The 23,977-nt window shown below is 51.0% G+C and overlaps 2 protein-coding genes across 7 annotated transcripts in view; one reads left to right on the plus strand and one right to left on the minus strand.

Moving 5' to 3' along the window:
• CCNI (cyclin I) overlaps positions 1-23,977 on the plus strand; it is a 26,009-nt gene continuing 2,032 nt past the window's right edge. The window contains exons 1-5 of the mRNA XM_065062913.1: positions 1-328; positions 13,552-13,708; positions 20,387-20,521; positions 23,142-23,216; positions 23,363-23,503. Of these exons, the coding sequence (XP_064918985.1) occupies positions 13,595-13,708; positions 20,387-20,521; positions 23,142-23,216; positions 23,363-23,503 (465 nt within the window). The 5' untranslated portion in view covers positions 1-328; positions 13,552-13,594. The remainder of the gene's footprint in view (positions 329-13,551; positions 13,709-20,386; positions 20,522-23,141; positions 23,217-23,362; positions 23,504-23,977) is intronic.
• Positions 6,744-23,977, minus strand: part of SEPTIN11 (septin 11) — a 97,339-nt gene continuing 80,105 nt past the window's right edge. For 5 of the 6 annotated variants that reach the window (XM_065062909.1, XM_065062903.1, XM_065062904.1 and 2 more), the window contains one exon: positions 6,744-7,737. In XM_065062909.1, coding sequence (XP_064918981.1) covers positions 7,617-7,737 — 121 coding nt within the window. In that variant the 3' untranslated portion in view covers positions 6,744-7,616. Of the gene's footprint in view, positions 7,738-18,186; positions 23,586-23,977 lie in introns of those variants that run through there. The other variant, XM_065062908.1, reaches the window with a different exon arrangement.

Consider the following 23,977-nt stretch of genomic DNA (forward strand, 5'->3'; position numbering starts at 1 on the left):
CCCCTGCTCCCCGGGGAAGCGGCTGGCTGCGGGCTGCCTCTCGCTCCCCCTCCCCTCCCTTTTCATTTTCATTTTATTTTATTTTAAGTCCCCTTTTCCCCCCCGCGCGGCGGCGGCGGCGGCCCGCCTCCCCTCCCCACCCCCGCCGCCGCGGCCCCGCACCGGCCCCGCCATGGCGACATGAGCCCGCCGGCCGCCGCCGCCGCCGCCGCCCCGGAGATGGGGCCCGCACGGTGCTGAAGCGCCGCGGAGGAGCCCCGCCGCCCCGCCCCGCCATGGGGTGCTGATGGCCGGGCCCCGCCGGGCACCCCGCCGCCGCGCAGGGGAGGTGAGCGCTGGGGCGGGACAGGGGTGAGGGCAGGGGGGCCCCGCGGCGGGATCGGCTGTGCGGGTACCGGCGGCGCGTGTGCGCAGCATCGGCGTGTAACGCCCGTGCGTTGCACGGTTGTGTGCGTTGCGCGGTTGTGTGCGTTGCACGGTTGTGTGCGTTGCACGGCGGTGTGCAAGCGCGCGCGTGCGTTGCGCGAGGGTGTGCAAAGCCCGCGCCTGCAGCGCGTCTGGCGTGCGGTGCATTGTGTGCGTGTGCCCGGGGCTGCACAGCGTTCTGTGCGTGCAAGGCTCCCGGGCGCCCTGCAGCGCTTCTGCGTGTTGTGTGTGCGTGCCCCAGCTGTGACTCCGTGACACGGCGCTGGGCCGCGGGGCTCTCGGTGCTGCACGTAACGCCTTTGTGTTCTCTCGCCTTCGCTTGTGCGCCGTTTGCAGATGGGCGGCCCTCTCCTCTCGCCCGATGGAAGAAGTTTTTCCTTGAAAGAAGAGCGGGGTTGTGTTCTGTAAATCTCTCTCCAGAGGGGTGAACTAAAGGAGTGAGGTTACCGTTGGTTGTTTCATGCAGACTTGCAAAAAATCCTCCTGAAAACTTGTCTGTGGCGCACACTATAACCTGTTTGTTTTTGACACTGTGAACAAGGGAAAAGAGCAATCCTGCATTTTCCCACTCTTAAAAATAAGGGTGTTAGAAAGTAGATTCCTTTGAGCCCAAATTTAAGAGTGCTTTTCAGCGTCAGCCCTTGTGTGCTCCTAAAACATCCTTTGCATGGTGTTTTGTGCCAGCCTGTGCATGGCACACCCCTTCTAAACACGGAAGGGTGAGATTGTTTTTATGTACTAAATATTCAAATGGAGCAAAATCGATGTGGTTGTGTCTTCCCTTTTCTCTGCAAAGGTGGCAGATGTGGCTGTGTCCCCTCCCCTGGGGCAGCCCCCCAGCTGGGGTGGCTGCTGCCTCCGCCACAGTTCCCAGCCCAGGGATGCATGTACGTGTGCATGCCTATCGAGCCCAGGTTTTGCAAGGCGAAGCCTGGGCAGGAGTTTGTTTCACAAAAAGCAAATCGCAGCATCTTTTCCTTGTCTGGAGGGGTTGATTTTGGATCCCCGCAAATGATCCGGTTTTGCTTTTAAAGCAGTTGGACTGGCTGGTGAAGCTGGGGGACGGCTGGCTCTCGTCTGTGCCTGCACAGACCTTGGCACAGGATGTGGGAAGATGATCTTTTGGCTTCTCCCTCACAGGAATTGAACTTCAACATCGTGTGTGTGTGTATATATATATATATATATATATATTTACTTATAATAATTGTTCACTACATTAGGACTTGTGTATAGTGTCATGTGGTACAACTCATCTTAGGTGCTCATTTTACTACGTCTGTTCTATATTCTTACTGAATCCTGTGCATTGTTTGCTCTAGGTCCTTGTTTAAAAATACTCTGAGACATCATCTGTCCCTGTGCCATTGCCTGGTAAGGCCCTTGCTCTATCAGGACCCTCTCCCCAAAAGCTGCTGCTTTCCCATGGTTCGTGTTTGGGGAAAGAGAGCAACCAAAGAGACCCCCGTGTGAGCCCTGTCCCATGCCCTGACCCTTGCCAGCTGCCATCCCCTGGTGGGGCTAACGAGGGCTGTGCAGCCCTCCCTTCTGGACTCTTCTGCACAGCCAGGTGGGGAAGATGAGCTTGGGGTGGCTCAGGATCATTTTAGGGAAACAGCTGTAGCTCCATTGTCCATCTCCCTACATGCTGGGGGCCTTGGGGTGACTGTCTGCAAGGGAATTGATTTCAGGTGTTGGGACCTATATTTTCCAGGACAACGCAGTATCCACAGCTGTGTCTCTACCACCTTATATTAACACATAGACACAGTCACCACAAACCTTCTGAAATGTGTTCTTTTCCTGTTTTCAAATTATTCGTTACCATAATCTTAACAGACGTTTATCAATTCAAATAGACTTCAGTCCAAACTTTTCCAGTCAGTAGGGAGACGCAAGTATTTAGCTTTTTACAGCTTTGAGCATCTCCTGTGTAACTGCCGTCTGTTACATTTTCCCTTCTCAACTTCTCTGTGCTCACCTGCTTGTTAGCATACCTTGTCCAGGCGAAACGAGGCGCTGAGCGGCCGTGGTGCGGTGGAGGAGCCTCCCCTCGGGGCCTGTGCGAGAGAGGCTTTCCTTCGCACGCCCGCAGCTATGCGCTGGCTGCAGCGTAACTCAGCTTGACCTCACGCTCAGCTGGCTTTTTAGGAGCATGTATATTCACAGGTTTCATCTTAGTCTTTCTACATGGCACTTTATAGGAAATACGATTAGGTGTGGCTGTGATGCTGATGTAAACTCCCCATCTAAACTAGGTGATTAAATAGATTGATACACAATCTGCAGTTTATCTCACACTGCTCTGTAGCCTGCCAGAAATAGATTTCAGAAAAGGCTGGGCAGGACCAGTGTCTTCAGGAAAACTAGACATGGTATTTTGACTGCCAAATGCTAACTAACCCTTAGGACCCTGTTGCCCAAACATGAAGCAAAATGTGACTAGAAGACATGTATCTTCAAACTGAGTGCAACATGGTTGGGGCATCTGAAGGTCTTCCCCTGCAAGATGTAAACCAGGTGTCTGGAACTAACCTGTCCAGGAACAAGTTGTGGCTGTTTTCCTTCACTCTCATGACTTGCAGCGGGGTTAGAGAAGGTACAAACCCAGGTCTTTGTCACCACGACTCCACTGAAGCAGCCCGAAACCCAGGCTGGCCAGAGGAGGTGGATTTCAAGGGGGTTCTGGTTCACTACAAATAGAGAGTAGCTTCTCTCAGAATTCTGCACAATAACAGTTGTTTTCAAATGCCAAAAAAGCAAGGTGAGGTCATTCAGATGGAAGGAGAAATCTCTGGTGTCTGCCACCTCAGTATGAAGCAGATGTGGTCTGAAATTTTCCCTTCCCCAATGTTTGCCAACTGCAAAAATTGTCAACACCGATTTATTAGCTATCATGGGTATTTGCACTTGCCATGCAATAAGCTCACTGATGGATAACATGTTACTGCAGATACTCCATTTCGCTCATCAGCCCAGACATCAAACATTTTCTTTACAGGGATGATGGGAGGTGCTGGATGAAGCCATTTGCCAGAGGCTTTTGTGCCTTTTTGGTGGTATTTTGCTGTCTACAGCAGGATCCTGTTTCCTGACTGGGGTGGTCCTTGACTACAGTGGTCTGTCCCATGAGAACTTCCACCTTTACCTTCCTAACAATTCTGACTGCAAATCTCAGAGTTAAACTGCTCCTAACAACCGCTATGCCGCTGAAGAGCCTGCCTCCCCTAGGGAGGTAGCTGCTGTAATAACATGACCATCAAACGCAGCTTAGTCTCCATTTATGAAATAATTGCAAATGTGTCTGCACTTGCATGGGTAAGAGCAAGGGGGAACTCTAGAGTGGCCGTTATGAACCGGCCCCTTGGATGCACTGTTCTTTATCAGCATTTCCTTCCCTGGGTTTGTTTTATTTTAGGCTGTGGATTGTCCAGAACAGGGGATACCAAGGCTGTTAATTGACACTGGTTGGGCAGGAGAGATGAGTGCGCGGGAAAGGCCAGGACTGCGCCTCTGCCATCCAGTTTCCGTGGACAACTGGAATTAGCTCCATTTCCATATTGTCTCAACAAGAGGCTAATTAGTCAGCAAGCTGAAGCTCCTGGAGGGTAATTAAGCTTTATAACTGTGGGTTCTTTTCGGTTGATGAGAAAGAGGAGACAGTACCCTCAGAGCCTAAGAATGCTGCTCTGCAGCTACTGTGCTGTACCTCATAATTGATCTATTGTTTCAACAGCAGATAATTCCTCATTTCCTCATAATTATATCCCTTTTTTAGTACCTCACACTGCATCCTGATATTAGCTGTATTCACTGATAATTTACCCTAAAGCCAATCAGGATCTGCAAAGTAACATTGGCCTTGGCGAGCATTTATGCTTTCAGATAAAATTCTCTGTTGTTTTTGTCAAGAGGAATCAAGCCATTGTAGTTATGCTTTTTTTTTTTATGTGGGTGTTAAACTGGATATAAACTTGTTTGGTTTTGTTGCTGTTCATTTACATTAATGACTGACTGCTGCCAAAAGACAAAAAGAACCTCTGCTGAATCCTGCTTCTGTGTTTTTGCCCATAGAGACGTTGTATTTATTTGGTTCCAGGGGATTATGTTACTCAAAAGGTGAATGTGTGGTGCTTCAGATTCCAAATGCCTGTTGGCCCATGCCTGTAGAGGGTTAGCTTTTATGGGCTTGAAAGCCTCTGGCCCTATTATATAAAATTACTGCTAACTCTCACACTTTATGAGCTTGATTTTCCTCAGAGTGACTTACTTCAAGTTACTGTTGTTTTACAACAAGTTACATTGGTGATGGAAGAAGTGAATCATACCCTGTGTGTGCTGCTTTTCGGAGACTAGCAGTGAGACATTACATAATGCCAGGTTTGGTTTGCCCCCCGCCTTTAAAAAGAAAAAACAAAACAAAAATAAAACAAACCAACCAACCCGTTCCTGTTGTGCTTCCAGCACATTCATCCTGGAGCAGCAGAGAGCTGCTCTGGGCACCCAGCGGAGCCCGCCCAGCTGGGCTGCTTGGCACCCGATGCCTGGAAGTTCCCCAAGAGCTGGGGCTGGAAGGGGCCTCCGAGGGTCATTGTATCCAGCCCACCTGCTCCAGCTGGGTGGCCTAAAACCTGTTGCTATGTGCCATGTCCAGATGGCTTTTGAACATCCCGGACTATGGGGGCTCCACAGCCTTTCTGGGCAAAGCCAGCTCTGTGTCACCCTCACACTGAAGTGGTTCTGTATGTCCCTGCAAGCCAGCAAAACCAAAGCCTTTCAGCTGCACGGAGGTCTCTAGAGAAGTACCCCAATGCACTGGCTTCCCACAAAGTGTTTGGAGCATAATGGTACCTCATCACTGTGTGCTTGCTTACATAACCACACTTAGGCCTCTTCTTTCTGTTGATTTTGTGATCTTTTCATGTCACGTGCCCAGCTTGGTGAAGTGGATCCCATTCCTCCCAAGCAGACTCTTTACCTGCAAACAGAGTCCTTGTGGTCATAGAACCCAAACCACTGTTGCTGACACCAGCTCCGCAGCCGACTGTTGACCTGCACAGAACATCACCAGGGCCCCCACAGCCCTGACTGCCACCCCTAGAGTTCCAGTCACTTGTTACTCTCCAGGTTGCCTCTACAGTATCACTGATGCCCACAAGGAAGAACAGTGGGGGGGGCAGTCAGAAGGTGGGACGAGCACAGGCAGACACCCACAGCATCTTTTGCTTAAAAGCACATCTGGCTCCTCTTGAGTTTCAAGGGTGATAAACCTGCTCTTCACCTATAAGCTCTTAGGTGGAGCAGGAACCTTTTATTGCCAGAAATCACCAGCTACCACCCTTCCCCATGTGTTTCACTTACCTTGGTGGTAGGGGCAAACACCGCCTGCTTCTCAGTTGCAGGTGAGGGCTGAGGCTCCTCAGGCAGACGAGTTCCACAGAAGAACCTGTCTGGCGTCCATGAATCTTCCCTGGTGCTGCACATTCACCCTCTTCCTTCCATGTCTCCTCCACTTGGCACCACAAGTCCTCCAAGACACCATTCCTTCTGCGGGACAGACAGACACCTCTCCCAGCCTCAGAGAGAGGCCTTGGGTGCTCCCTGCACCCACCGTGCCAAGCTCTGCCTGCACCAAAACCTCTACCCTGGCAGGGGCAGTTCCTCCAACATCTGCTGGAGAAATTGCCCATGGTGTTCCCCCAAGCCTGAAACTGGTGGCACTAGAACAGATCTAGCACAGTCCTTTCACAGCAACCTTCTACATGTCCTCCTTTATTTGTTAGTGGTGCCTTGGGCCTGGCTCTTATATAGACCTCGCCCAAGCGCTCCCTAAAAGGGTGCTGGACCCTCCCTAAATAAGGGGCAGCTGTTTGTGCTCATTAGAAGCTGCTAGAATGTTCTCAGGCCCACAGCCTTGTGGCTCCCCTTAACTTGTCCTTACCCAGGAACAGCGGGCGCCCTCAGGTTTCTCAGAGGGTTCCCAGGTGTTCCCCAGTGATCCTGGATCTTGTCACCACAAGGTCCCAAAGCAGAACCCCAGTGTGATACCCCAGTGCACACAAAGGCTCACATTCCTGTCCTGGCGGCACGCCTGTTTCTGAGCGTTGAGGTCCATGTGCCGAACTCCAACAAGGCACGTTCCTACCGAAATGCTAGCATGAGTCCTTTGCACAATTTTTATAAACGTTGCAAAGAATTTGCGCCTTCAGGAGGCATCTTGCATGCGTATCGGCAGCCAGATGATGAGCCTGCAGTGTTGAAAGAGTATAAAACACAAGCATTTCTTTTGGAAGCATTCAAAAAAAAGCATAGAGGGGTTTTGGTTTGCAGGGGTTTTATTTTTGCTTAATTTAATTGACGCAAGCAAACAGCCTCCATCAGATAATAACTTTCCCTTTGATTTTTAGGTTCAAATAAACCAAAATCTCAAAGCAGAGCTCATTAAAGTATATTGAGTTTCATCTCCTCTTTGCATCAAACGCATACGTTATGCAGCTGGAGCTGGTCTCCTAGGGCTGGCTCCTGAGTTTACCTTTGATCCGCGGTTTCCTCGGTACGTTGCCGCACGCGGCCTCAAATGGGAAGGCAGCTGGGACTGAAATGGCTTGTGCGCATCGCTCGGGAGCTGCGCACGGAACCAAAGCCTTTCTGGGCGATGGACGGACTGATCCTGGCCGTTGCCGAGACAAAAGGAAACGCAAACCTCCTCCGGCGCTTCCAGCTGGAGCCGTGAGGAAAGGCGGCGGGGCAGGCGCGGAGCTGGAGACGTGCCCGGCTCGCCAGGAGGGGAGAATGGTGACACCGTCTGAAAGTCGGGTCAGGAGTTCATCTTCTACCTTGTTTTTTAGAAGTGCCGACTTTGGAAAGTATCATTTAAGCTTCCCTTAAATAGCGAAACCCTGGTGTCGGTCACAAGAATGACTCGGGGAACGAAGCACAGCAGAGATTTCTTACAGCTAGTCCGGTTTACAGTCTCCGGGTGCGGGAGAGAACAGACTGGGCAGCAGGCGTCAGTTTTACAAAGCAGTGGATGCTCTTGAAGAGAAATACTGGTGCAGGCTTGTACCTGCAGAGACCCGCTGAGTGACAGCCATCAGCCTTAGAGCACCGGCTCTGTGACAGCCTCCCTCTTGAAAACGCCCTTATCCTGTCTCTTTGCCCCTCTGGTGTCTTGACGATTTATTTTTTTGCTACCCCAGGGAATATGGTGAAGAACCCAAGAGATTTCTTTTCTCCCACATTGCTCTACCAGTCCCAGAGTGCCCATGGTGCTGTGACAAACTCCATCTGCGCTTTCCTTTTTGAACAGGGCTGTTCAAAGAAACAAAGAAAAACCATAAGTGAGACAATACCATCAGTAAAAACCCCACCATTAGTGAGAAACACCACTGCAAAATACCATCAGTGAAAACCCCACCATTAGTGAGAAACACCACTGCAAAATACCATCAGTGAAAGCCCCCAGACAATAAAAACGGAGCCTGCAGAAAGGCGCTTTGGGTCGCAGGAGGGGTGGGGTCGGGGTAATTGAATCCTGGTGCTCTGCCGGAGGCCCCGGGTTTTTTTAAAACACTCGTGCAGCACCCATCAAACAGGTGACTGTTTCATGTGCAAAAAACCTGAACCTCGTCGGGTTGGAATGTGCATTTCTCCATCCGGAAAAGGCGCATTGCGTTGGGCTGCCCGTGCTGCGGTTGTCACAGGCCAGCCATGGAAATGGTGCGACCTCTCCTTTCTTCGGGGGGCGTCCCCAGTGCACAGTAACAGCAGAAGGTGGTGGTGGGAAGCGCGCAGTGCTCCTGCTCCGTACTTGCTAAACAGACCCTGGGATTTCTCTGTTTCAAAACACACTCACAAAAAATCCCTCCCATCAAACCACGGCTCTGCTTTCTCACGTCGCATTTGCAGACCTGTGTTTGTAGCCGGCAGGCTCCTTTAAAATCGTTCGGAAATTTTGTTCAGCTTGGAAAACCAACAGTGAAACGAGGTCAACTTGATTCGCGCTCCCAGGAAAGCGTCTGGTTGGAGGAAAAGCAGTGGCGGGCGCGTGATGCACGTGAGCCCGCTGAGCGGTGCTGCCAGGATCCGTGTGGCGGGCGGGCCTGTCGCAGCCGTGGGAGGTGGCGCTGGCCGAGTCACGGGGTGGCGCGGCCCCCTGCGTCCCCCAGCCCGCATAAAACCACCTCTTGCCGAATTCGGGCCTGTTGGCCGGCTTAAACACAAGCCAAACACACTGCTATATTATATGTGCATCCGTGGCACCTTTGTGTTTGATACTAAAGCATTTCTCATGGGGGAGCACAAGTCCGTTCGTTGCTTCACACGCCTCTGTAGATACTGAAATTTCAAAGTATCTTCCCAAACATTTTTCTTGCATTTAACCTGAAAGGGATTGTATATCATCATATATCATCTCACAGCTCTATTGAGCTATTCTCACTAACCAGGCTGCAACGGGATTTCGTTTCTACAACTGAGAGCTGTTGATCCCAGCCCGCGCCGGCCCTCTGCCTGTCGCTGTCCCGTGAGATGGCGTTTGACGAGTTGAAGAGACAGCGAGCTCTAGGCATCCATTCCCAGCAGTGAGGCATCCCCGGGAAATTCTGCTCTCTAAACCGCAGAAACGTTGTCCTCGTGGAGTGGCTGCGTGGCACAGAAATGATGTGAAATCGTGAAGGGAGTTTACGCCTGCTGCTTTTTGTCTTCCCAGATGTAAGCAATGCTGTAGGTGCTCACCTTTGTCTGGCATGAATTTCCACACTGCCTAACTGACACAGGGTGAGGAAAGAGTTAAGCCAAGAGAAAGCCCCAGATACTAAAATTAACATCCATCCCACCACCCACCGCCCACAGCTCTGAAATTTCTAATCGCAACTTGCAGTTAGACGGTTTCTTGTAGCAGCGCAAACTGCGTTTCCATCGTTGGAAATCACAGATGGCTGGAGCGCGGAGGAATTCAGTCTCCTTCCTCTCTGCTTCTGCTTCGCCTTGTTCCCCGCCCGGAAAAGTCTGTTAGCAGGTCATGTGTAAAATCGCATTATTGCCTGCTAAAGCCGAAGCAAGATTTGGCTGCTGGTCGCTGAAAATACTTACAAGGTCTGCAGAAATGCATGTGGGGGTTAAAGTCTGTTGGAATTACCCCTCCTACCCAGAATAGCCACCTGGATTTATGCACAAAGACAGTGGGTTTTAGCCTGTCTCTAGTCCTAGAGATTTTGTTAATTATTTATGAAATTATATATTAAAAACCAAAACAACCCAGCAAACCAACTCCTAACCACCACAGCAGAGGTTTTTCTCATGGCCCTGGATGCTTTCAGTGGCCGTATTTATGGTGCAGTTGTGTTGGCACAGCTGAATCGCATCTGGAGGCGGGGAAAACTACGCCCTTGTGTGAGGAGCTTGTTCTGCCCATGGGTGAGACGGCCCTGTAACTGCATCTTCTGTTTGCAAGAGCCACTTTTTATTCTCTGTGCAAGTGATTACAAAGCCTAAAAAGAAAAAAAATCACCTATTTTGCATCCTACACAAATGTACACGCCCCCCCACCAAAAAGTGTTTCTGGCACCCCAGTTACTGCAAACACGAACTGCTTTAGAAAACCATAGCCCGCAGCACTTAACAGCGTCAGACTTCTCTAGGGAAACTGGAAGTGCCTCTTTAGGTAAAACTAGCTATGAACTTGGATCAAAAAGGGAGATCTTTACGAGGTAGGTTACGTTTTGTGCACCAAGTCAGGGCATTTTTCATGGACAAGGCGGTGATTTTTTCATGCCTCTTGCAAGTGAAAACCTCACACCAAAGCTTTGACTCTCAAATTGCAGAGCAAGATGCAACCTGCAGCTTGTGACCTTGCTCGCGGGAGACAAAACCCGAGCCGGAGCGCTCTCTTGGCTCGCTTCTCCGTCACTGACTTTCCAGCTGGTCTTTAAGAAGTTTCCGTGCAGCCAGTTGACCTTTCCGTAGAGATTAAGAAACTTAACTGTTGGAACAGCAGTTTAGAAACTCCGCAAGTGACCACAGGAAAACAAAACAGAACAAAACATGCCTCCCTGGAGCTGAAGTTTAATTTTAAACTAGGGAAGCAGAGGCTTAAAGCTGGGGTGAGTTAGTTTGTGGTGGCCTAGTGTGACTGTCCAGCCTCGGCAGTTCTTGCAGGTCTGCAGCCTTTCCAAGCGTCCTTGCTGCTGCTTTTCTGCCATGCTCAGTTTTTATGGTGTCTGAGCAGGCAGGGTCGGTCCCTCCGTGGTCTCCATCGCGCTTCCTCCCGCTGCTCCCCCGGCAGCTCCCTGGCGACTTGTGAAGCTGTGCACACACGACTTGTGAAGCTGTGCACACACGACTTGTGAAGCTGTGCACACACGTAGAGCACGCCCGCCTTTCTGAGTGCGTTTATCTGATTAAGAGCTATGTAAATTGAGATGCAAACTCATTCCAGCCCTGGGGCGCTTGGCGAGTGTCCTGGCACGCTCTGGCTGCTGGAAAAGTCTGTGCCACTGTTGCTCCAAGGGAGACTTTCAAGTGCGTCATTCTTCTTCTTTTTCCTTATAAAGGTTATTGTGCCTCAGCCCTTGCTGATTTACCTCCCTAGTTCAGAAAGGAAAGGTTATTTTTCCCCTCTCTTTTCCCTTTAGGACCTCAAGAAGAGTTGCCATCGCTGCTCACTGTAATGTCCCTTGCAGGGCCATTGGTATTTGAGGTGCCCCTGATGTCTCTGCTGGGGCTGAGGCAGTACAGGGACAACCTAAAAGGGATCGGGGCACCTAAAAGATCTTTTCTGGGCCCAGAGGCCTGTGAAACCCATTTGTGTTGTTCCTGTGGTGGGAACCATTGTGAGTCCCAGCAGAAAGAAGAGTTGCCCGAGGATGCTCGCTTTGGCCTGACGTTTTCCATGTGTTTTCTCCAGTCATTTGCGAGGTGGCTAATTACTCTCTCCTTCCTGCAAAACCAAGGAAGGACCATCAGTATTTCATATTAGGAGATGTGGTTGGGCTAAACATAGCCGCTGCTGTTTTCGGTCTGCTGGCCGTGCTGGTCCTGGCGCTGCGCGGGCCCAGCTCCGGGGCTGATCCGACATCACCGGCTGTTGCTGTGCATGGATTTCACCCTGCGTTACACCAAACACTCGCGCATGCCTTTAGAATCCATCTCTTCTCCAATTATGCACCGGACAGTGTGGTCTGAGAGGCTGTAGCTGGTTTAACCCAGTTAGCATTACGTGGTATGTAAGAACTGGTGATCTGCAGGCTCAAATAATAAATAAATCTTTAAAAATTCACCCATCTTTTGCTCCGCACAGACCTGGAGAAACCCCTTTTCTGGGGTTCCTGAGTTCCGAGAGAGGCTCTGAACGTGCTTCCCTGTTTCCCTTCAGCATCACTTCGAGTGTCATCAGGATCATCCCGAGGTGTAAAAAAGACACACTAAATCAGTAAAAGGACCTAGGCCACGGTTCTGTTCAGAGTGATGTCGGTTCACCTCCTCCCCGGCAGAGTCCCCCTTGTCAGGCGGGGAGCTTACTGTGCGCTGAAAAATCCCCATCGAGACAGCGGATCAGCCGTTGGGAGGCGGATGGGCCGTGGGTTTGGGACACGCTGCAGAGTGTTTTGAGCACGTCCAGGAATTCTGGATCCGAGGTTGTTTCCTCCAGCTGGAAAATCTCGGTCTGGCGCGGGTCAGCTGGTGGTGCAGCGATGGGCTGGACCCCGCGGGGTGCGCAGGGCCGGTGCGGCCTCCCCTTGCTCACCGAGCAGCAGGTCTCACAGAAACGGGGGTTCTGTTCAGGCTCGACATTCATTTGCCACTTTAAGCCTGCTCAGCTATTAGTGGGGCTCGAGTGTGGTTTTGTGCCTTGTTCAGGTTCTATGTGAATCACGCCCGTTAAAAACTCTTGTAAGTTAACAAAGGAAAGTCTTTGTTCTACAGTTTCCCTTAACTCTGTGAAAGCACTCTGGATGTTCATTTGTTTAGAGGTGCTGTTGTTATTATTTGTAATAAACTGTTGTTTTTGTTGTCAGTTTTATTTTCTCTGATTCAAGATGTTGCCTTGTCTCCTGTAAATACAGCATGAACCGTTGTGTTAACAATCTGCTCCTCTGAACTAGCCTGGTGAGCACTTGGCCGGTATCCACCTGCCTCAGATTTCACAGGAGCTCGCAGAAGGAACCGAAAGTTGAAGTAACTTTCCCAGGGATTTACCCTTCAGGGCTGAATTGTTTTGCCTAACAGATTTAACACTGTCGAGAAATTTGCAGCCAGAGTAATGGCAGGCAGCATTAGAACAATTCCAATTACCTTTTCCAATCAGATCGTCTTCTCCGTTTGAAAGTATGCGGTGGAATTTGTCATCTTTAAAAAAAAATAGTATTTGCTGTGTTTTTCCTTTCAAATTTAGATGTTTCTTGACACGTTGTTAGTGATGAGCAAGCTGTCCTAGGGCCAGAACTCCCTTTTTTCTGTTTGCTGTACAGCAAGGTGTTTGGTTGTAGACTGCGTGCTTTTCATCATCGCTTCTGCCCGTGGAACCGGCTGTTTCTGAATGCTGTCTGCCTTGCAGAAATGTTCCCCGTCACTTACCTGGTTTGTAGTCTGTCCATGCTTTGCAAGGGCTGTCCCTGGCTTTGCCACTTTTTCATTCCCTTTAAAAGTCTTTTCCTATCTAGAATTCAGGATATGCCCTAGAGTTTTGTGGATCTGTGTAACATATTTTCAGAGCGATTAGACCCAAGAGGAACCTCGCTGAACTCCCTGGTATGTTTGCACTGCACGTGAACCAGGTTGCAGCTGAAGTCCCCTTTGTATTTGCCGTACCGCTCCTCCCTCCTCTTTCCTCAGAGCATCCGTAGTTAGTGCTGCGGGAGAGGTTTAGTCTGATGCCGACAAAGTGAGAAGCAGGGAGCCTCCAGGTGTCGGGCTGTCCAGCGCCCGTGGGCGTTGCGGACCTGCGGCTGGGTTTGGCCCGGCTGCCTCTGGATCTGCGACCGCTGGGGCTTTCCCTGGGCCCGTTCCCCGAGGACCGTGCTACACACGAGCCTCTTCCACTTCTTGCAGATTGACTCACTGCGTGCTTGCTCGGTTACCGACAGGCACGGCTCGGGATTTCAGCAGGCTGTCTTTGTTTTGCAGGTAGCTGTATCCAGCTGGGTGGCAGGTGGATCCAAGGGTTACCATGAAGTTTGCGGGACCCCTGGAGAGCCAGAGGTTGTCTCTCCTTCTGGAGACGGCAATCTCTAGGGAAGCTCAAATGTGGAAAGCGCATGTGCCGAAAATTCAGCCCAATCAGGTAATGCCTCTTCTTCGCATCATTCGTCTTAGTAAAGGCATGGGAGTATCCCCTGGTGTATTTTTATGGGAATGACTGAAGCTGCTGCACGAGGAGTCACCTTCTGCTTCAGACCTGGCAAGTCAGTCATGACTTTTTATTTGAGGGACACACTGTAGAGCATGCAGTGTTACATCTCTGCTGTGCTGGTGAAGGCATGCACATACATTGGTTTAATTACATTCATTTTACAAATCGCATGGATAAGTAGCACTTATTTCTAGGGGGCACAACTCTGCAGCGGTTCCTAAAAGCAGCTTCATTTTCTTGGACTAAGTTCACCAATAGCAGCGTCGAAATGCTGCAGGGGGTCCGTAGTCCAGCCGCCTGCCCAGGTGTTGGCGTGGGGAGGCTGGACCAGGTTGCTCATGGCCTTGCAGAGGAGGCACCTGTGTCAAAAATGCCTGCGAATGCCACCAACTTCTCTTCAAACCAATATGAGAAACGTGAGGTGGGTGGTTTAGGAACACGTTACCTTCATGGAGTTCTGGTACCTTGTTGCTGGGTGGGCAGAAATGACCGCACTGTAGTGGGCTCAGATCCAGCCTTGCTGGTCTTGATTCATGTGAACTGTTCACACCACTATGTCAGCTGTTGCCAAAGCTAATCAGTGTGGTCACTGGTTTTCTGTCTGGCAAACGGGAAACTGCTGTTCTGTAGGAACAAGTAACTTTTAAGGGGCTCAGTATTAGTTTTGTTAATCCACATTTCGGTTTCCAAATAAGTGACCTGGTTGCCAGAGGTGTTTGAGTACATTGTAGCTGTGGCTGTCTCCACACTGTGTGCAACTTCAGACCCGGTTTATGGCACACCAGCCTGCTATTCTGTGCTGGCACCATTCCCGGGGTTAGTGATTCTGGTGGGGGGAGGTAAGATTACAGTATAACAAGATGCGTTGGGGACTCAGTGTCACCGACCCAGATTCTTGTGTAAAGATTTCACAGGGACAAAGCGCTTGTGTTTTCGCGTTGGTGAGGTTGATCCAGGAGGCTCAGAAGCCACCACCTGCATTAGAGGGTGTTGGTAGCAGTCCCTGCCCTGCACTCATCCTGCCGTGCGGGGCCTCGGGGCTCTGAGCGCCGCTGCAGCCGAGGTGGCGGCACTGGCCAAGGGTTGAGCGCACTGGGAGTACTGGGGAGGTTAACCAGAGTGTTGGCAATCTGCTGAATATGAAACAGGGGAAGGCAGCTCGGTGAGAAGTCAGACTGGGATCGAGGGTGGAAACAGCCCCATGGCTGAAACCAGCCTAAGGGTTGTGCTCAGCAGCAGCATCTCTGCTCTGGCCTGGACAAGTGCCAAGTTTGCCCTTTCAGTGTGCAATTACGTGGTGGTGGTGAAGGATCTCCTCCCCCGTTCTCCCTTGTACTTGGATAACATCATTGAGATCCGTCCTGGGGAGCGTTTCCTGGCCCTCTGTGCTGGTCACCCTCGGCTTTCTGCTCCTGGAATTCCCGCCCTCAAACCCATGTTGTCTTTGTAACATCTTTCTTTATGTTTTCCTACATGTCCGCTCAGACATTAACTTTTATCAGCAGAATGCCACAGTATTAAATGTCTTCTAGCGGTAAATAATCACTCAACTGGGCTGAAACCACTGTGTGCATATGTAAAGTGTATACAGGTTGGATTTAAGAGAGCCCCTAAGCACAGTTACTGATGTGGGGAAGTCCTGACCTGCGATGCCACAGTGCAGCCGAACACCCTGTATCTGGAGTCAGGTGGAATGATTCTCTTTGTTCCTGGCTTTCCCAGCCATCTGTTCCCCGCTGCAGCGTTCGCTGGGCGACGCCGCAGCCCGGGTGTCGTGTGAATTACCCTGTTTTCTGTAGTCATACTCCCTGACGGCTCCTGCCTGCTTTTGAGAACGGCTGCATTAGCCTAAAGCCTCACTTGTGTGAAACCGTTGTTTACTGCCCAGGACAGTCAGGAAGTCTGCATCCTGCTGTGCATCACATCTGGCAGCCCAAAGCACCTGTAACTTTCCATTCCACGCTACAAAGGTAGCCTGGCTACAGAGGGGTTTCAGTGAAGTCCTCTGGTTTGCAAATGAGAAGAATGTGACTGTGCCTACAAAGCAACTAACGAGCAGATTGGAGATACACCGTAACTCTTCCCCAGGAGTAACCTTGCAGCTTCAGCTCTTTACGGGAGACATTTTTGGTTCTAATGTTTAAAGCCGAAACAAATTCCATTTCTATATATGTGTCAGAGTTGACATCTTTTGTTTGAAAACCCCTGTTTCCTACTGGCATGTCTGTTTCTTTTTGTTTCCCTCCTTTAAATGCAGGGCGCCAGCTCCCAGTATTTGCAGTGTATCAAAGCCCGATGTCACAGGCGCTTGTCAGCCTGAAAAAACAGGGACCCTCCTAGTGTTTCTGATTGCGGGTTTTTGTGGTTGTTGTTTGTTTTTTTGCTCCCTGTTGGGTTATACAATATGCAGGTGACATTGACAAGTTTTTGTGTGGTTCAGGCTTGAGAAATCCAGCAGTAAAGCCTGGTCAAAGGTTGATATTTTTTACATGTTACCAAGTAACTTTGCAGCAGAGAGGTGTGCAAGCAGAGACCTTTATTGTTGTTTGTTTACAGAGTCAGTGTCACTTCAATCATTTCTCCTTTCTTCCCCGGTACGTTTCTTTCTGTGTTGTCACTTGTTCTCCGTACCTCTCGAGCGAGCAGGAGACCTCCGTTTATCTCCCGTTTTGCACCGTCTCCCCACACGACCGCGTGCAGGTCTCTTAACCTCTGGTGCCTGTTTCATCCTGTGGGCGCATCAGGGACTCACCGTTGTTGTGGAGACGCTGTGAGGTTCCTGCGCCAGTGGGCGTCAGTGGCGCCCGAGGAGCGGTGGCCGCTGCCCTTTCCGTGTCCGGTCCCGGGGAAGGTCAGGCCTTGCTCTGGCAGGAACAAACAGGGGAGAGGGCAAACCAGCTCCGTCTGGGGCAGCAGACAGTGCAGAAAGCAGTAATTACCAGGTAAGGTGATTTTCCTAGATTAGGCAGCAATAAAACTGAGTCATGTTGGAGTTCTCAGGTAATATTTTTTTCAGACTGCATTATCCACAAGTCTGAGGGTTGTGTTATTTATTAATAAAATACCTGCCTGGAGTCCTTCACAGAAGCTTCCTGTTCACTGACCGCATCTAAAGGCATGTTCATCCATAGAGTGAGTGACAGCCAGCATAGTTCTCGATAAAGAATCAAGCAAATCATTGCAGGAGGCAGGTCAATGTGAGGTAGCCCTGCTGTATGCAAGGAAGAGAGCAAGCAGTTGTCATCCCTCCACTGCCCCGTTTGTGTCCCAAACACATTCTGTCAGCTCCACAGTTCCTGCAAGGAGCCTTGTTTGCTTTTGTGCTGAAACAACTGATGGCTTCACCCACGCTGTTGTGCTCCGGAAAGGTGGGAATTAGCATCGCATCTTCTTCCTGTGCTCGGTGGGGTGTTTCCTGCGTCCCAACAGGTCTGAAATCCCTGGTGTGTCAGGCAGCTGCCTGCTGGCTGTGGCTTTTTCAGTGGCACACGTCTGCTGAACGTGGGCGCTGGGGCGGGCAGCCGGATCTGCAGGTCAGGCCTTGCTCTGATCCGCCAGCCGGAGGAGACGGATTGTCCTCCGTCCCCGGGGCCGGTGTCAGGCCTGCCTTGGGGCAGCCGCTGCTGCTGCGTGAAAACAGAGCCTGCCCTTGCTGGGCTCGGATTAATTTTCCCTAATTAAAGCCGTTGCACCAGGCTACCGTGCTCTTCCACCCCAGGGGTTAAGTTTCCAACTGCGTATTTGTGGCAGCAAAACAAAGAGCTGCCCGCGCAGATGTGGTGAGCGGCAGAAGGCGACGTCTATGGGAAAGCACCTCACAGCAAAGAGGAATTTCTGCTTCCCCGCCCAAAGGGACTTTCTTACTTCCAGCCACCGTAGCGTCTCATTTTTGCTTTTAATTTTGTATAACTAAGGAACAGTGACCTCGCTGCTTAATTAATTTCACTGTGCCGCGTTTCTTACTCGCATTACTAGGATGACGTAAGTCCACCTTGGAGCGACAGGGATAACGACCGATGCATTTGTGGGAAGCACAGCGGGTGTGAGGGTGGGGGACCAGCCCTCGTTCCTGCCGCCCGTCTGCTCAGACTTCCCCGGTGCTGACAGGGGGCTTTAAACTCCCCTGGTCCCTCTGCGCGAGGGAATTCCTACCCTCACCATTTAAAGCCAGCTTCTGAGAGTGAAATTTTGCCTTCTGTCCCCACGCTGCCCTGAAGGATGAGCAGATATAAAGACAGGTCTCGGGAGACTGAGAGGCAGCACAGAAGGACGACCTCCCCCTTCCCGGTGATGCTGGTTTGAGGAGACCCAACCTTTTGCTTTGGCAGGCGTGGGGGCCCAGCGCTGCCCCAAAGGCGATGCCCGTTTCTGCCGGGATCCACCGGGAACGGTAATTCAAGAGCCAGAGGCAGGTTTTTAAAACCGTGTTTATTTTGTTGGCTGGGCTGGTTTCAGGTTGGCTGTTAGCAGGTACACGCAGAGCTAACCAGCTGGATTCACCCAGACACTGCATTTCCACACTAATCTTTTAAGCTACTCAAAAGCCTTTTAAATCTGCAATATTGTCCAAACCCAGCTGTGGTTATAAAGCCCTTTTGTGTGGCTTCATCTCTTTCAATTTAAAAATAGGTGCAACGCATAAAACACTAAGGAACAACTTCTTAACCATCGCTCTTCCCTTTTCTGCATATATTAGATCCAGCTGCAGAGTCCTCACTTGGCTACAGGAAAAGTATTTATTGTAAGGACAGACAGTATTGCCCATTTTCCTCCCCAGAGACATTCCAGGTCCCTGTCCCGCTGTCCAAAGGATGACGTTGCCAGCGGAGCGTTAACAAACTCCTCGCTGCTGCGCGTGCGTTCCTTCTGCCCCCGCGCTCTGGCACGCCGCAGCGCGCTGGGGCCAGCGGGCGTGCTGCCCTCCTGGGGCGCGGGGTGCACCCGCCAACTGCAACAACTGCTTCACAAAGAAGTGGCGTTTCTTGGACTTGAGGAAGCAAATTGTCTCTCCTGAAGAACTTTTAAAGAGTGCTTTTTAAAGAGCCACACGATAGCCGGGCACAGAGGCCCATGTGGATCGGACATGCTGCTGTCCCCACAGGGCTGCAGGACAGCAAACGCAGCAGGACTTTGCTCTCAGCGGAGCACTCGGCACAGTTTGCAGGCAGAGGGGAATATCTGTTAATTAGCTCGAGCAGTACAGGTAGAAGGAAGCGGTATTGATTCCCCAGCCCTGTGTCTTTAGCCCAGACCCCTGCCAGCAGTGGTACTGCTGTGTTTTTCTGAAGGAACTGGGTGACCCCGGTTCAGTGGGACTCATGCCCATGAGCAGCAGCCCAGTTCAGCCCCAGGGCTGGAGCTGTGCCACCTTCCCCCGTCCCGCTGGGGAGCCCAGCGCCGCGAGCAGGTGAAGCGCACGGATAAAGACGTCAGGCTGTGAGAACAATGAAAGGTGCGAAGCTGCTCTGCTCTCACACATGTTCTTGGCTCCGAGGCAGCAGACCCATGACAACACATTATTGTCTCTGGGAGGCACACAGTAGGTACGGCAGTGATGGATAGAGCATGAAGTATTTATTTTGCATCAGTGTAAGGTGTTTTTATCTTCTAAAATGGTGCAACTTCTCCCTGGCTGCTATTGCTGAGGGAGCAGCTAGAACCCAGCCCAGCAGTGACTCTGGTTTATTTGCCGTTTCGTTTCTTTCCCTGAAACCCTCTCTGAGCAGCAGCCGAGCAGCCCCAAGGAGCACTCGGACCCAAGCATAGCAGGACAAATCGGTCTGCTTTCACTTCTCACTAATCACCCCACATCATTCTTGTTAAGTCAGACCAGACATGTACCTGGTTGAATTGAAAGGCTCTAGAAAAAGCTGTAACTCTGTCAGTGAACTCAAAGATTTTATGTCAGTGACTGATGCGTGTTTGTGTTTGAGATGCAGGGGTTGTCCAAACAGATCAATAGCAGTGACTAGTGCCAGAAAGTTAAACCAACCAAAAAAAAACCAACCAAAAAATGCAACAGCAAGCCCAACCTTTTCTTAGGTGAAAGTGCATGTGTTTTGGCCTCGGATCACACGTACCTGTATTGCTAAAGGTCTTTGGAAACTGTTGGGAATTTTCTTTTTTTAACACAGACTGAGCTAAAAATACCCCATAATTTGAAGGAAAAATAAACCTTCCCTCTTAAAATACCACCTGGGTCCCTCCACCCGTGTGTCTGCCTGGAGCCGTGCCCCCACCTGGCTCCCAGAACAAGGCCGGGTTTGTTCAAGCCAGGCTTTGCTGTGTGGCTCTAAGAAAAAAACCTCTTAGAGCTGAACTGGAGGAGCCCTTGTCAGTACCTGAGGAACTAGAAGAGATCTTTGTCTCGTCCCCAACACACAGCAATGTCTGCGTGATGCTGGTGTAAGCAAAGTCGTCCTTTCCACAGCACACTTCTTGGGACAGAGTAAGTAACTGCAAGAACAAAGTGGGGATTGAGGCTGGTCCGAGGCTCCCCCTTACCAAAAGAGCCTTTGTTCCGTGCTGAATAACTCCTGCAGAGGTGAAGCGTTTGGTCTTTTCTGACTGACTCGGCATGTGTAAGAACAGTTTGTTTTTTCTCAACAGGACGCAGCCATTTCTCCCAGGCAGAGGGATGAGGTCATCCAGTGGCTGGCCAAGCTCAAATACCAGTTCCACCTTTATCCAGAAACGCTCGCCCTGGCCATCAGCCTTCTGGACAGGTTTTTAGCTGCAGTAAAGGTAAACATTTACAGATACGTCAACCCAAAGAGACCGAGACCACCCCCGCGGCTGTTTCTGGTACAGTCAGAGCGGTGCGGCTGTGCAGAACTGCCTCCTTCCTGCTCTGCTCTTGCTCTCTTCCATTTTCACACATATCTAATCAGATGCTGCCTGCACTGCTCCAGGGACATAATTTGGGGTTGTGGAACTGGCAGCACACGCTGCCAGCAGGTACGTTGGGAGACAGATCCTTTCCATAGTCATTTTCACCCGGTGGAAAGTAGCCATTGGTTTAATGAGAACACACAGTTCTCAGGGAACTGACCCCAGTGCTTCTGCCTACCAAGAATATTTTCCCTCTCTGTTCTGTCTGCCCTTTGCCTTCCTGTAACGCAACTCGTTAGTTTAAATGTATACTCACCTAAGATTAAGCAGCACCCTTCCGAGTGCTGTGCTCAGGCTGCGTTTTGCATACATGCAAGTGTCTGAGCAAACCGTTGGTCAGCGCACGATCCCTGGCCTCGAGCGGTGCAGCCGGGCGCTGCAGCCTTACCTCTTGCCGTATTGCTCAGTCCCACTCCGGGCGCGGCTGATCCGCAGTCTCACCTGCACGTGTGTCTGATCCCACTCACACCAGTGGGTAAGCAGCATGGCTGGGGACAGCTACGCAAACCACACATTCGCAGGCTGCGCCCCTGCCTTTCAGTGACCCAGTTTGGTGGAGTTTGAGTGACATCAACTATTACCCTACCCTTTCAATATTAAGATACATTGCTAATGTTTAAATTACAAGCCATGGAAGATTTTAGGATATCTTAAAGTAGCTGATATACTGAAACACTGAGATGAGAAACAGATTTAAATCTCTCAACAACCAATGCCCTCAAGTACAGCTTTTATTTCAGTAATTGCAGCAGCCAAGGAGCGCAAGGAAAGCAGAACACATAAGAAGTGGCTCTGTGCGTCAGGCAGCGAGCGGGAACGCTGGGCAGCGTGTGGCTGGGGGAGCTCACGGCTCCGGGCGCCCTCCCTGTCCTCCTCTCCCACAACACCGTCATCCCTCTGATGCAGCTTCATCCCTGGGTTGTGTTTGTTGGGTTGTTGTTTGTCCGGGTTTTCTACCAGGCCCTACCGCATAGGACTCTATTATTAAGATGACTGGTCTCTAGAGAGGGTGCGCTTGGGAAGAAGAGGTAACAAAATTAACATTAAAAGTAATAGGGAAAAGATAGGGAAGAATAAGGTTCCCTGATGGTAGGAATCTGCTCCAGACATCTGCTTTTCCCTGAAAACGCAGGTGTCCTTTTTCGCTGCACATCATTTTGTGCTAACTTGACAGTTCTCTTTGAAGCTGCCTGCACGGTCAAGAACAAGTTACAGTCTTGCCCTGCGGGAATTGATTCTCATTGCTTTCAGCAAGACCTGAATGCACAAGCAGACGCATTCTCTGCACATGCTGAAGTTGAAATGGCACTGGAAAGGCAGTGCTCTAGGCCTAGAATTGTCCTTGTTAAGTAACTGCGGCTGACTGTAGTTCAAGATGGTCATTTTGGACACAATCCTGGGTTCTTCTCTTGTTTTCTGGTGTTGTGGGTTTCCTGACAGCTCATTGCATGACTGTCACACCCAAGATCTCACCCTTCAGCCACCCCATAGCTCTGCTTTATGTGCTTTTACCGACCCAGAATTCGTCATGGCAACAGTTTACATCTAGGTGGAGTTTGGCACGGGGTGCAGGAGTTTCCCTTACCTTCGCCTTCAGCATCTCCCGGCAGGGACGGCAGAGGAGCAGCTGCCAGCCTGCTGGAGGCGGGACGGGGCGCTGCAGCTGGCAGCTCCGGCACGACGAGCCTCAGAAACCTCCGCGCCCCCTTTCCCAGCGCCTGGCCGCTCTGGAGCGGGGAACGCGGCCTGTTGTGCTTCCTAGGGTCTTGACACTGATGTGGAAACAACGTCCTTTGTCAGGACTTCAAACTGGGAAAGATAGTACTGAACAAGAACCCCAGCAGGTGCGCCACATTCTGAGTGCAGGCTCAGGCTGGGCCCAGCACAGGGGCTGTGTGAATCCTCACAGCCCATCGTGCTGCGCTCCCACCCCTCCAAAAAGGAGTTTCCCATGCACATAAAAACCCAACACCTTCCCTAAAACAACAAGCAGTGGAAGGGACCAGCTCTCCCTCAGTAGTCCCCAGGCCACAGAATTCCGAGTGGTGATTTTTAGGGCTGTTTTCACTTCCCTAGGCAAGGACAGCGTTTTCCAGTTCTGCTTTTCTCCTCCTCCTGTGTGTCTGACCCCCCCTGCAGCAGGTGAGGGGCAGTGCTTCTGTGCCTGATGACACTCTGGCCCTTCTGGCTCCTCCTGCTGCCGTGCCCCAACACGAGCTGTTTGAGCTCTGCCCTGCGCTGGGCGCCAGGTTCCGTGGCAGGCTGGCAGGCCGCCGTGCTGCCTCCCGTCACCGTGCGCGGGCGTTCGCTTGGCACGACCGGCCAGCGCCGTGGTGCGGCTGGGGTGGGCCTGCTGACCCACACCACGCTGCGCGGGCAGGGCCCTGGGGCTCCGCATGTCTGACCACATGGCAATATTCGTCATTTTGGCATCGCATTCATGCAGGGACTTCTCTGCTCTTCTCTATCCTAGGCCCGTCCAAAGTACCTGAACTGTATTGCAATCAGCTGCTTCTTCCTTGCTGCAAAGACCATTGAGGAAGATGAGGTAATCATTTGTTCCTACTACCGTACCGTTGTCTGCACACATTCTCGTCAGCCCTGCCTCTGCACTTGCCACAACAGGAAGGAAGCACTTGATGCAATTTTTGTAATGACTGTTCTCTCATTGCTCTTTTGCATTGGCTGTTGCAGCGGATTCCGGTACTGAAGGTGCTGGCTCGGGACAGCTTCTGTGGTTGTTCTCCAGCTGAAATTCGCAGGATGGAGAAGATTATCCTGGATAAATTGAACTGGGATCTTCACATGGCAACGCCACTGGATTTCCTTCATATTGTAAGTGAGGGGCTATTTACATTCTTTCAGGTGTCAGTCGCTGTACATCATGTATTGAGAGGTACCAAGACAAAAACGTTACCTGTAGGGGAGCAAAGACTTCAGGATGTGTTCATAATTACAAGTAGTTTCTAGAACAGCCTTACCCGAGAATTTCAGAGGAGACCTGTGACACTTAGGGCACAACTTCCAAAACATGGGCCTGCCATCTGGCAGTCTGGCCTACTCTGAGGCATGTTAAGCCACACACCAAGACTCGGAGCTCCCGAAAACTTGGGCCTAAGTCTCAACTGCTTGTGGTTTTGCTCACAGATAAATGCCAGGCAGCACAAAAACAATAGCAGAACCAAGGGGAAAGCACTTGCTACAGAACGGCGTTGCCAGGAAACCCAATGCTTAGAAGAGGGAAGTACAGTACCCTAAAGTTCTCTGTTGAATTTCTTCCTTCTGCTTGCTCAAGGAGTTGTAGCCTAG

The sequence above is a fragment of the Columba livia genome, chromosome 4 (assembly GCF_036013475.1).
Source record: "Columba livia isolate bColLiv1 breed racing homer chromosome 4, bColLiv1.pat.W.v2, whole genome shotgun sequence".
Taxonomy (NCBI): Eukaryota; Metazoa; Chordata; class Aves; order Columbiformes; family Columbidae; genus Columba; species Columba livia.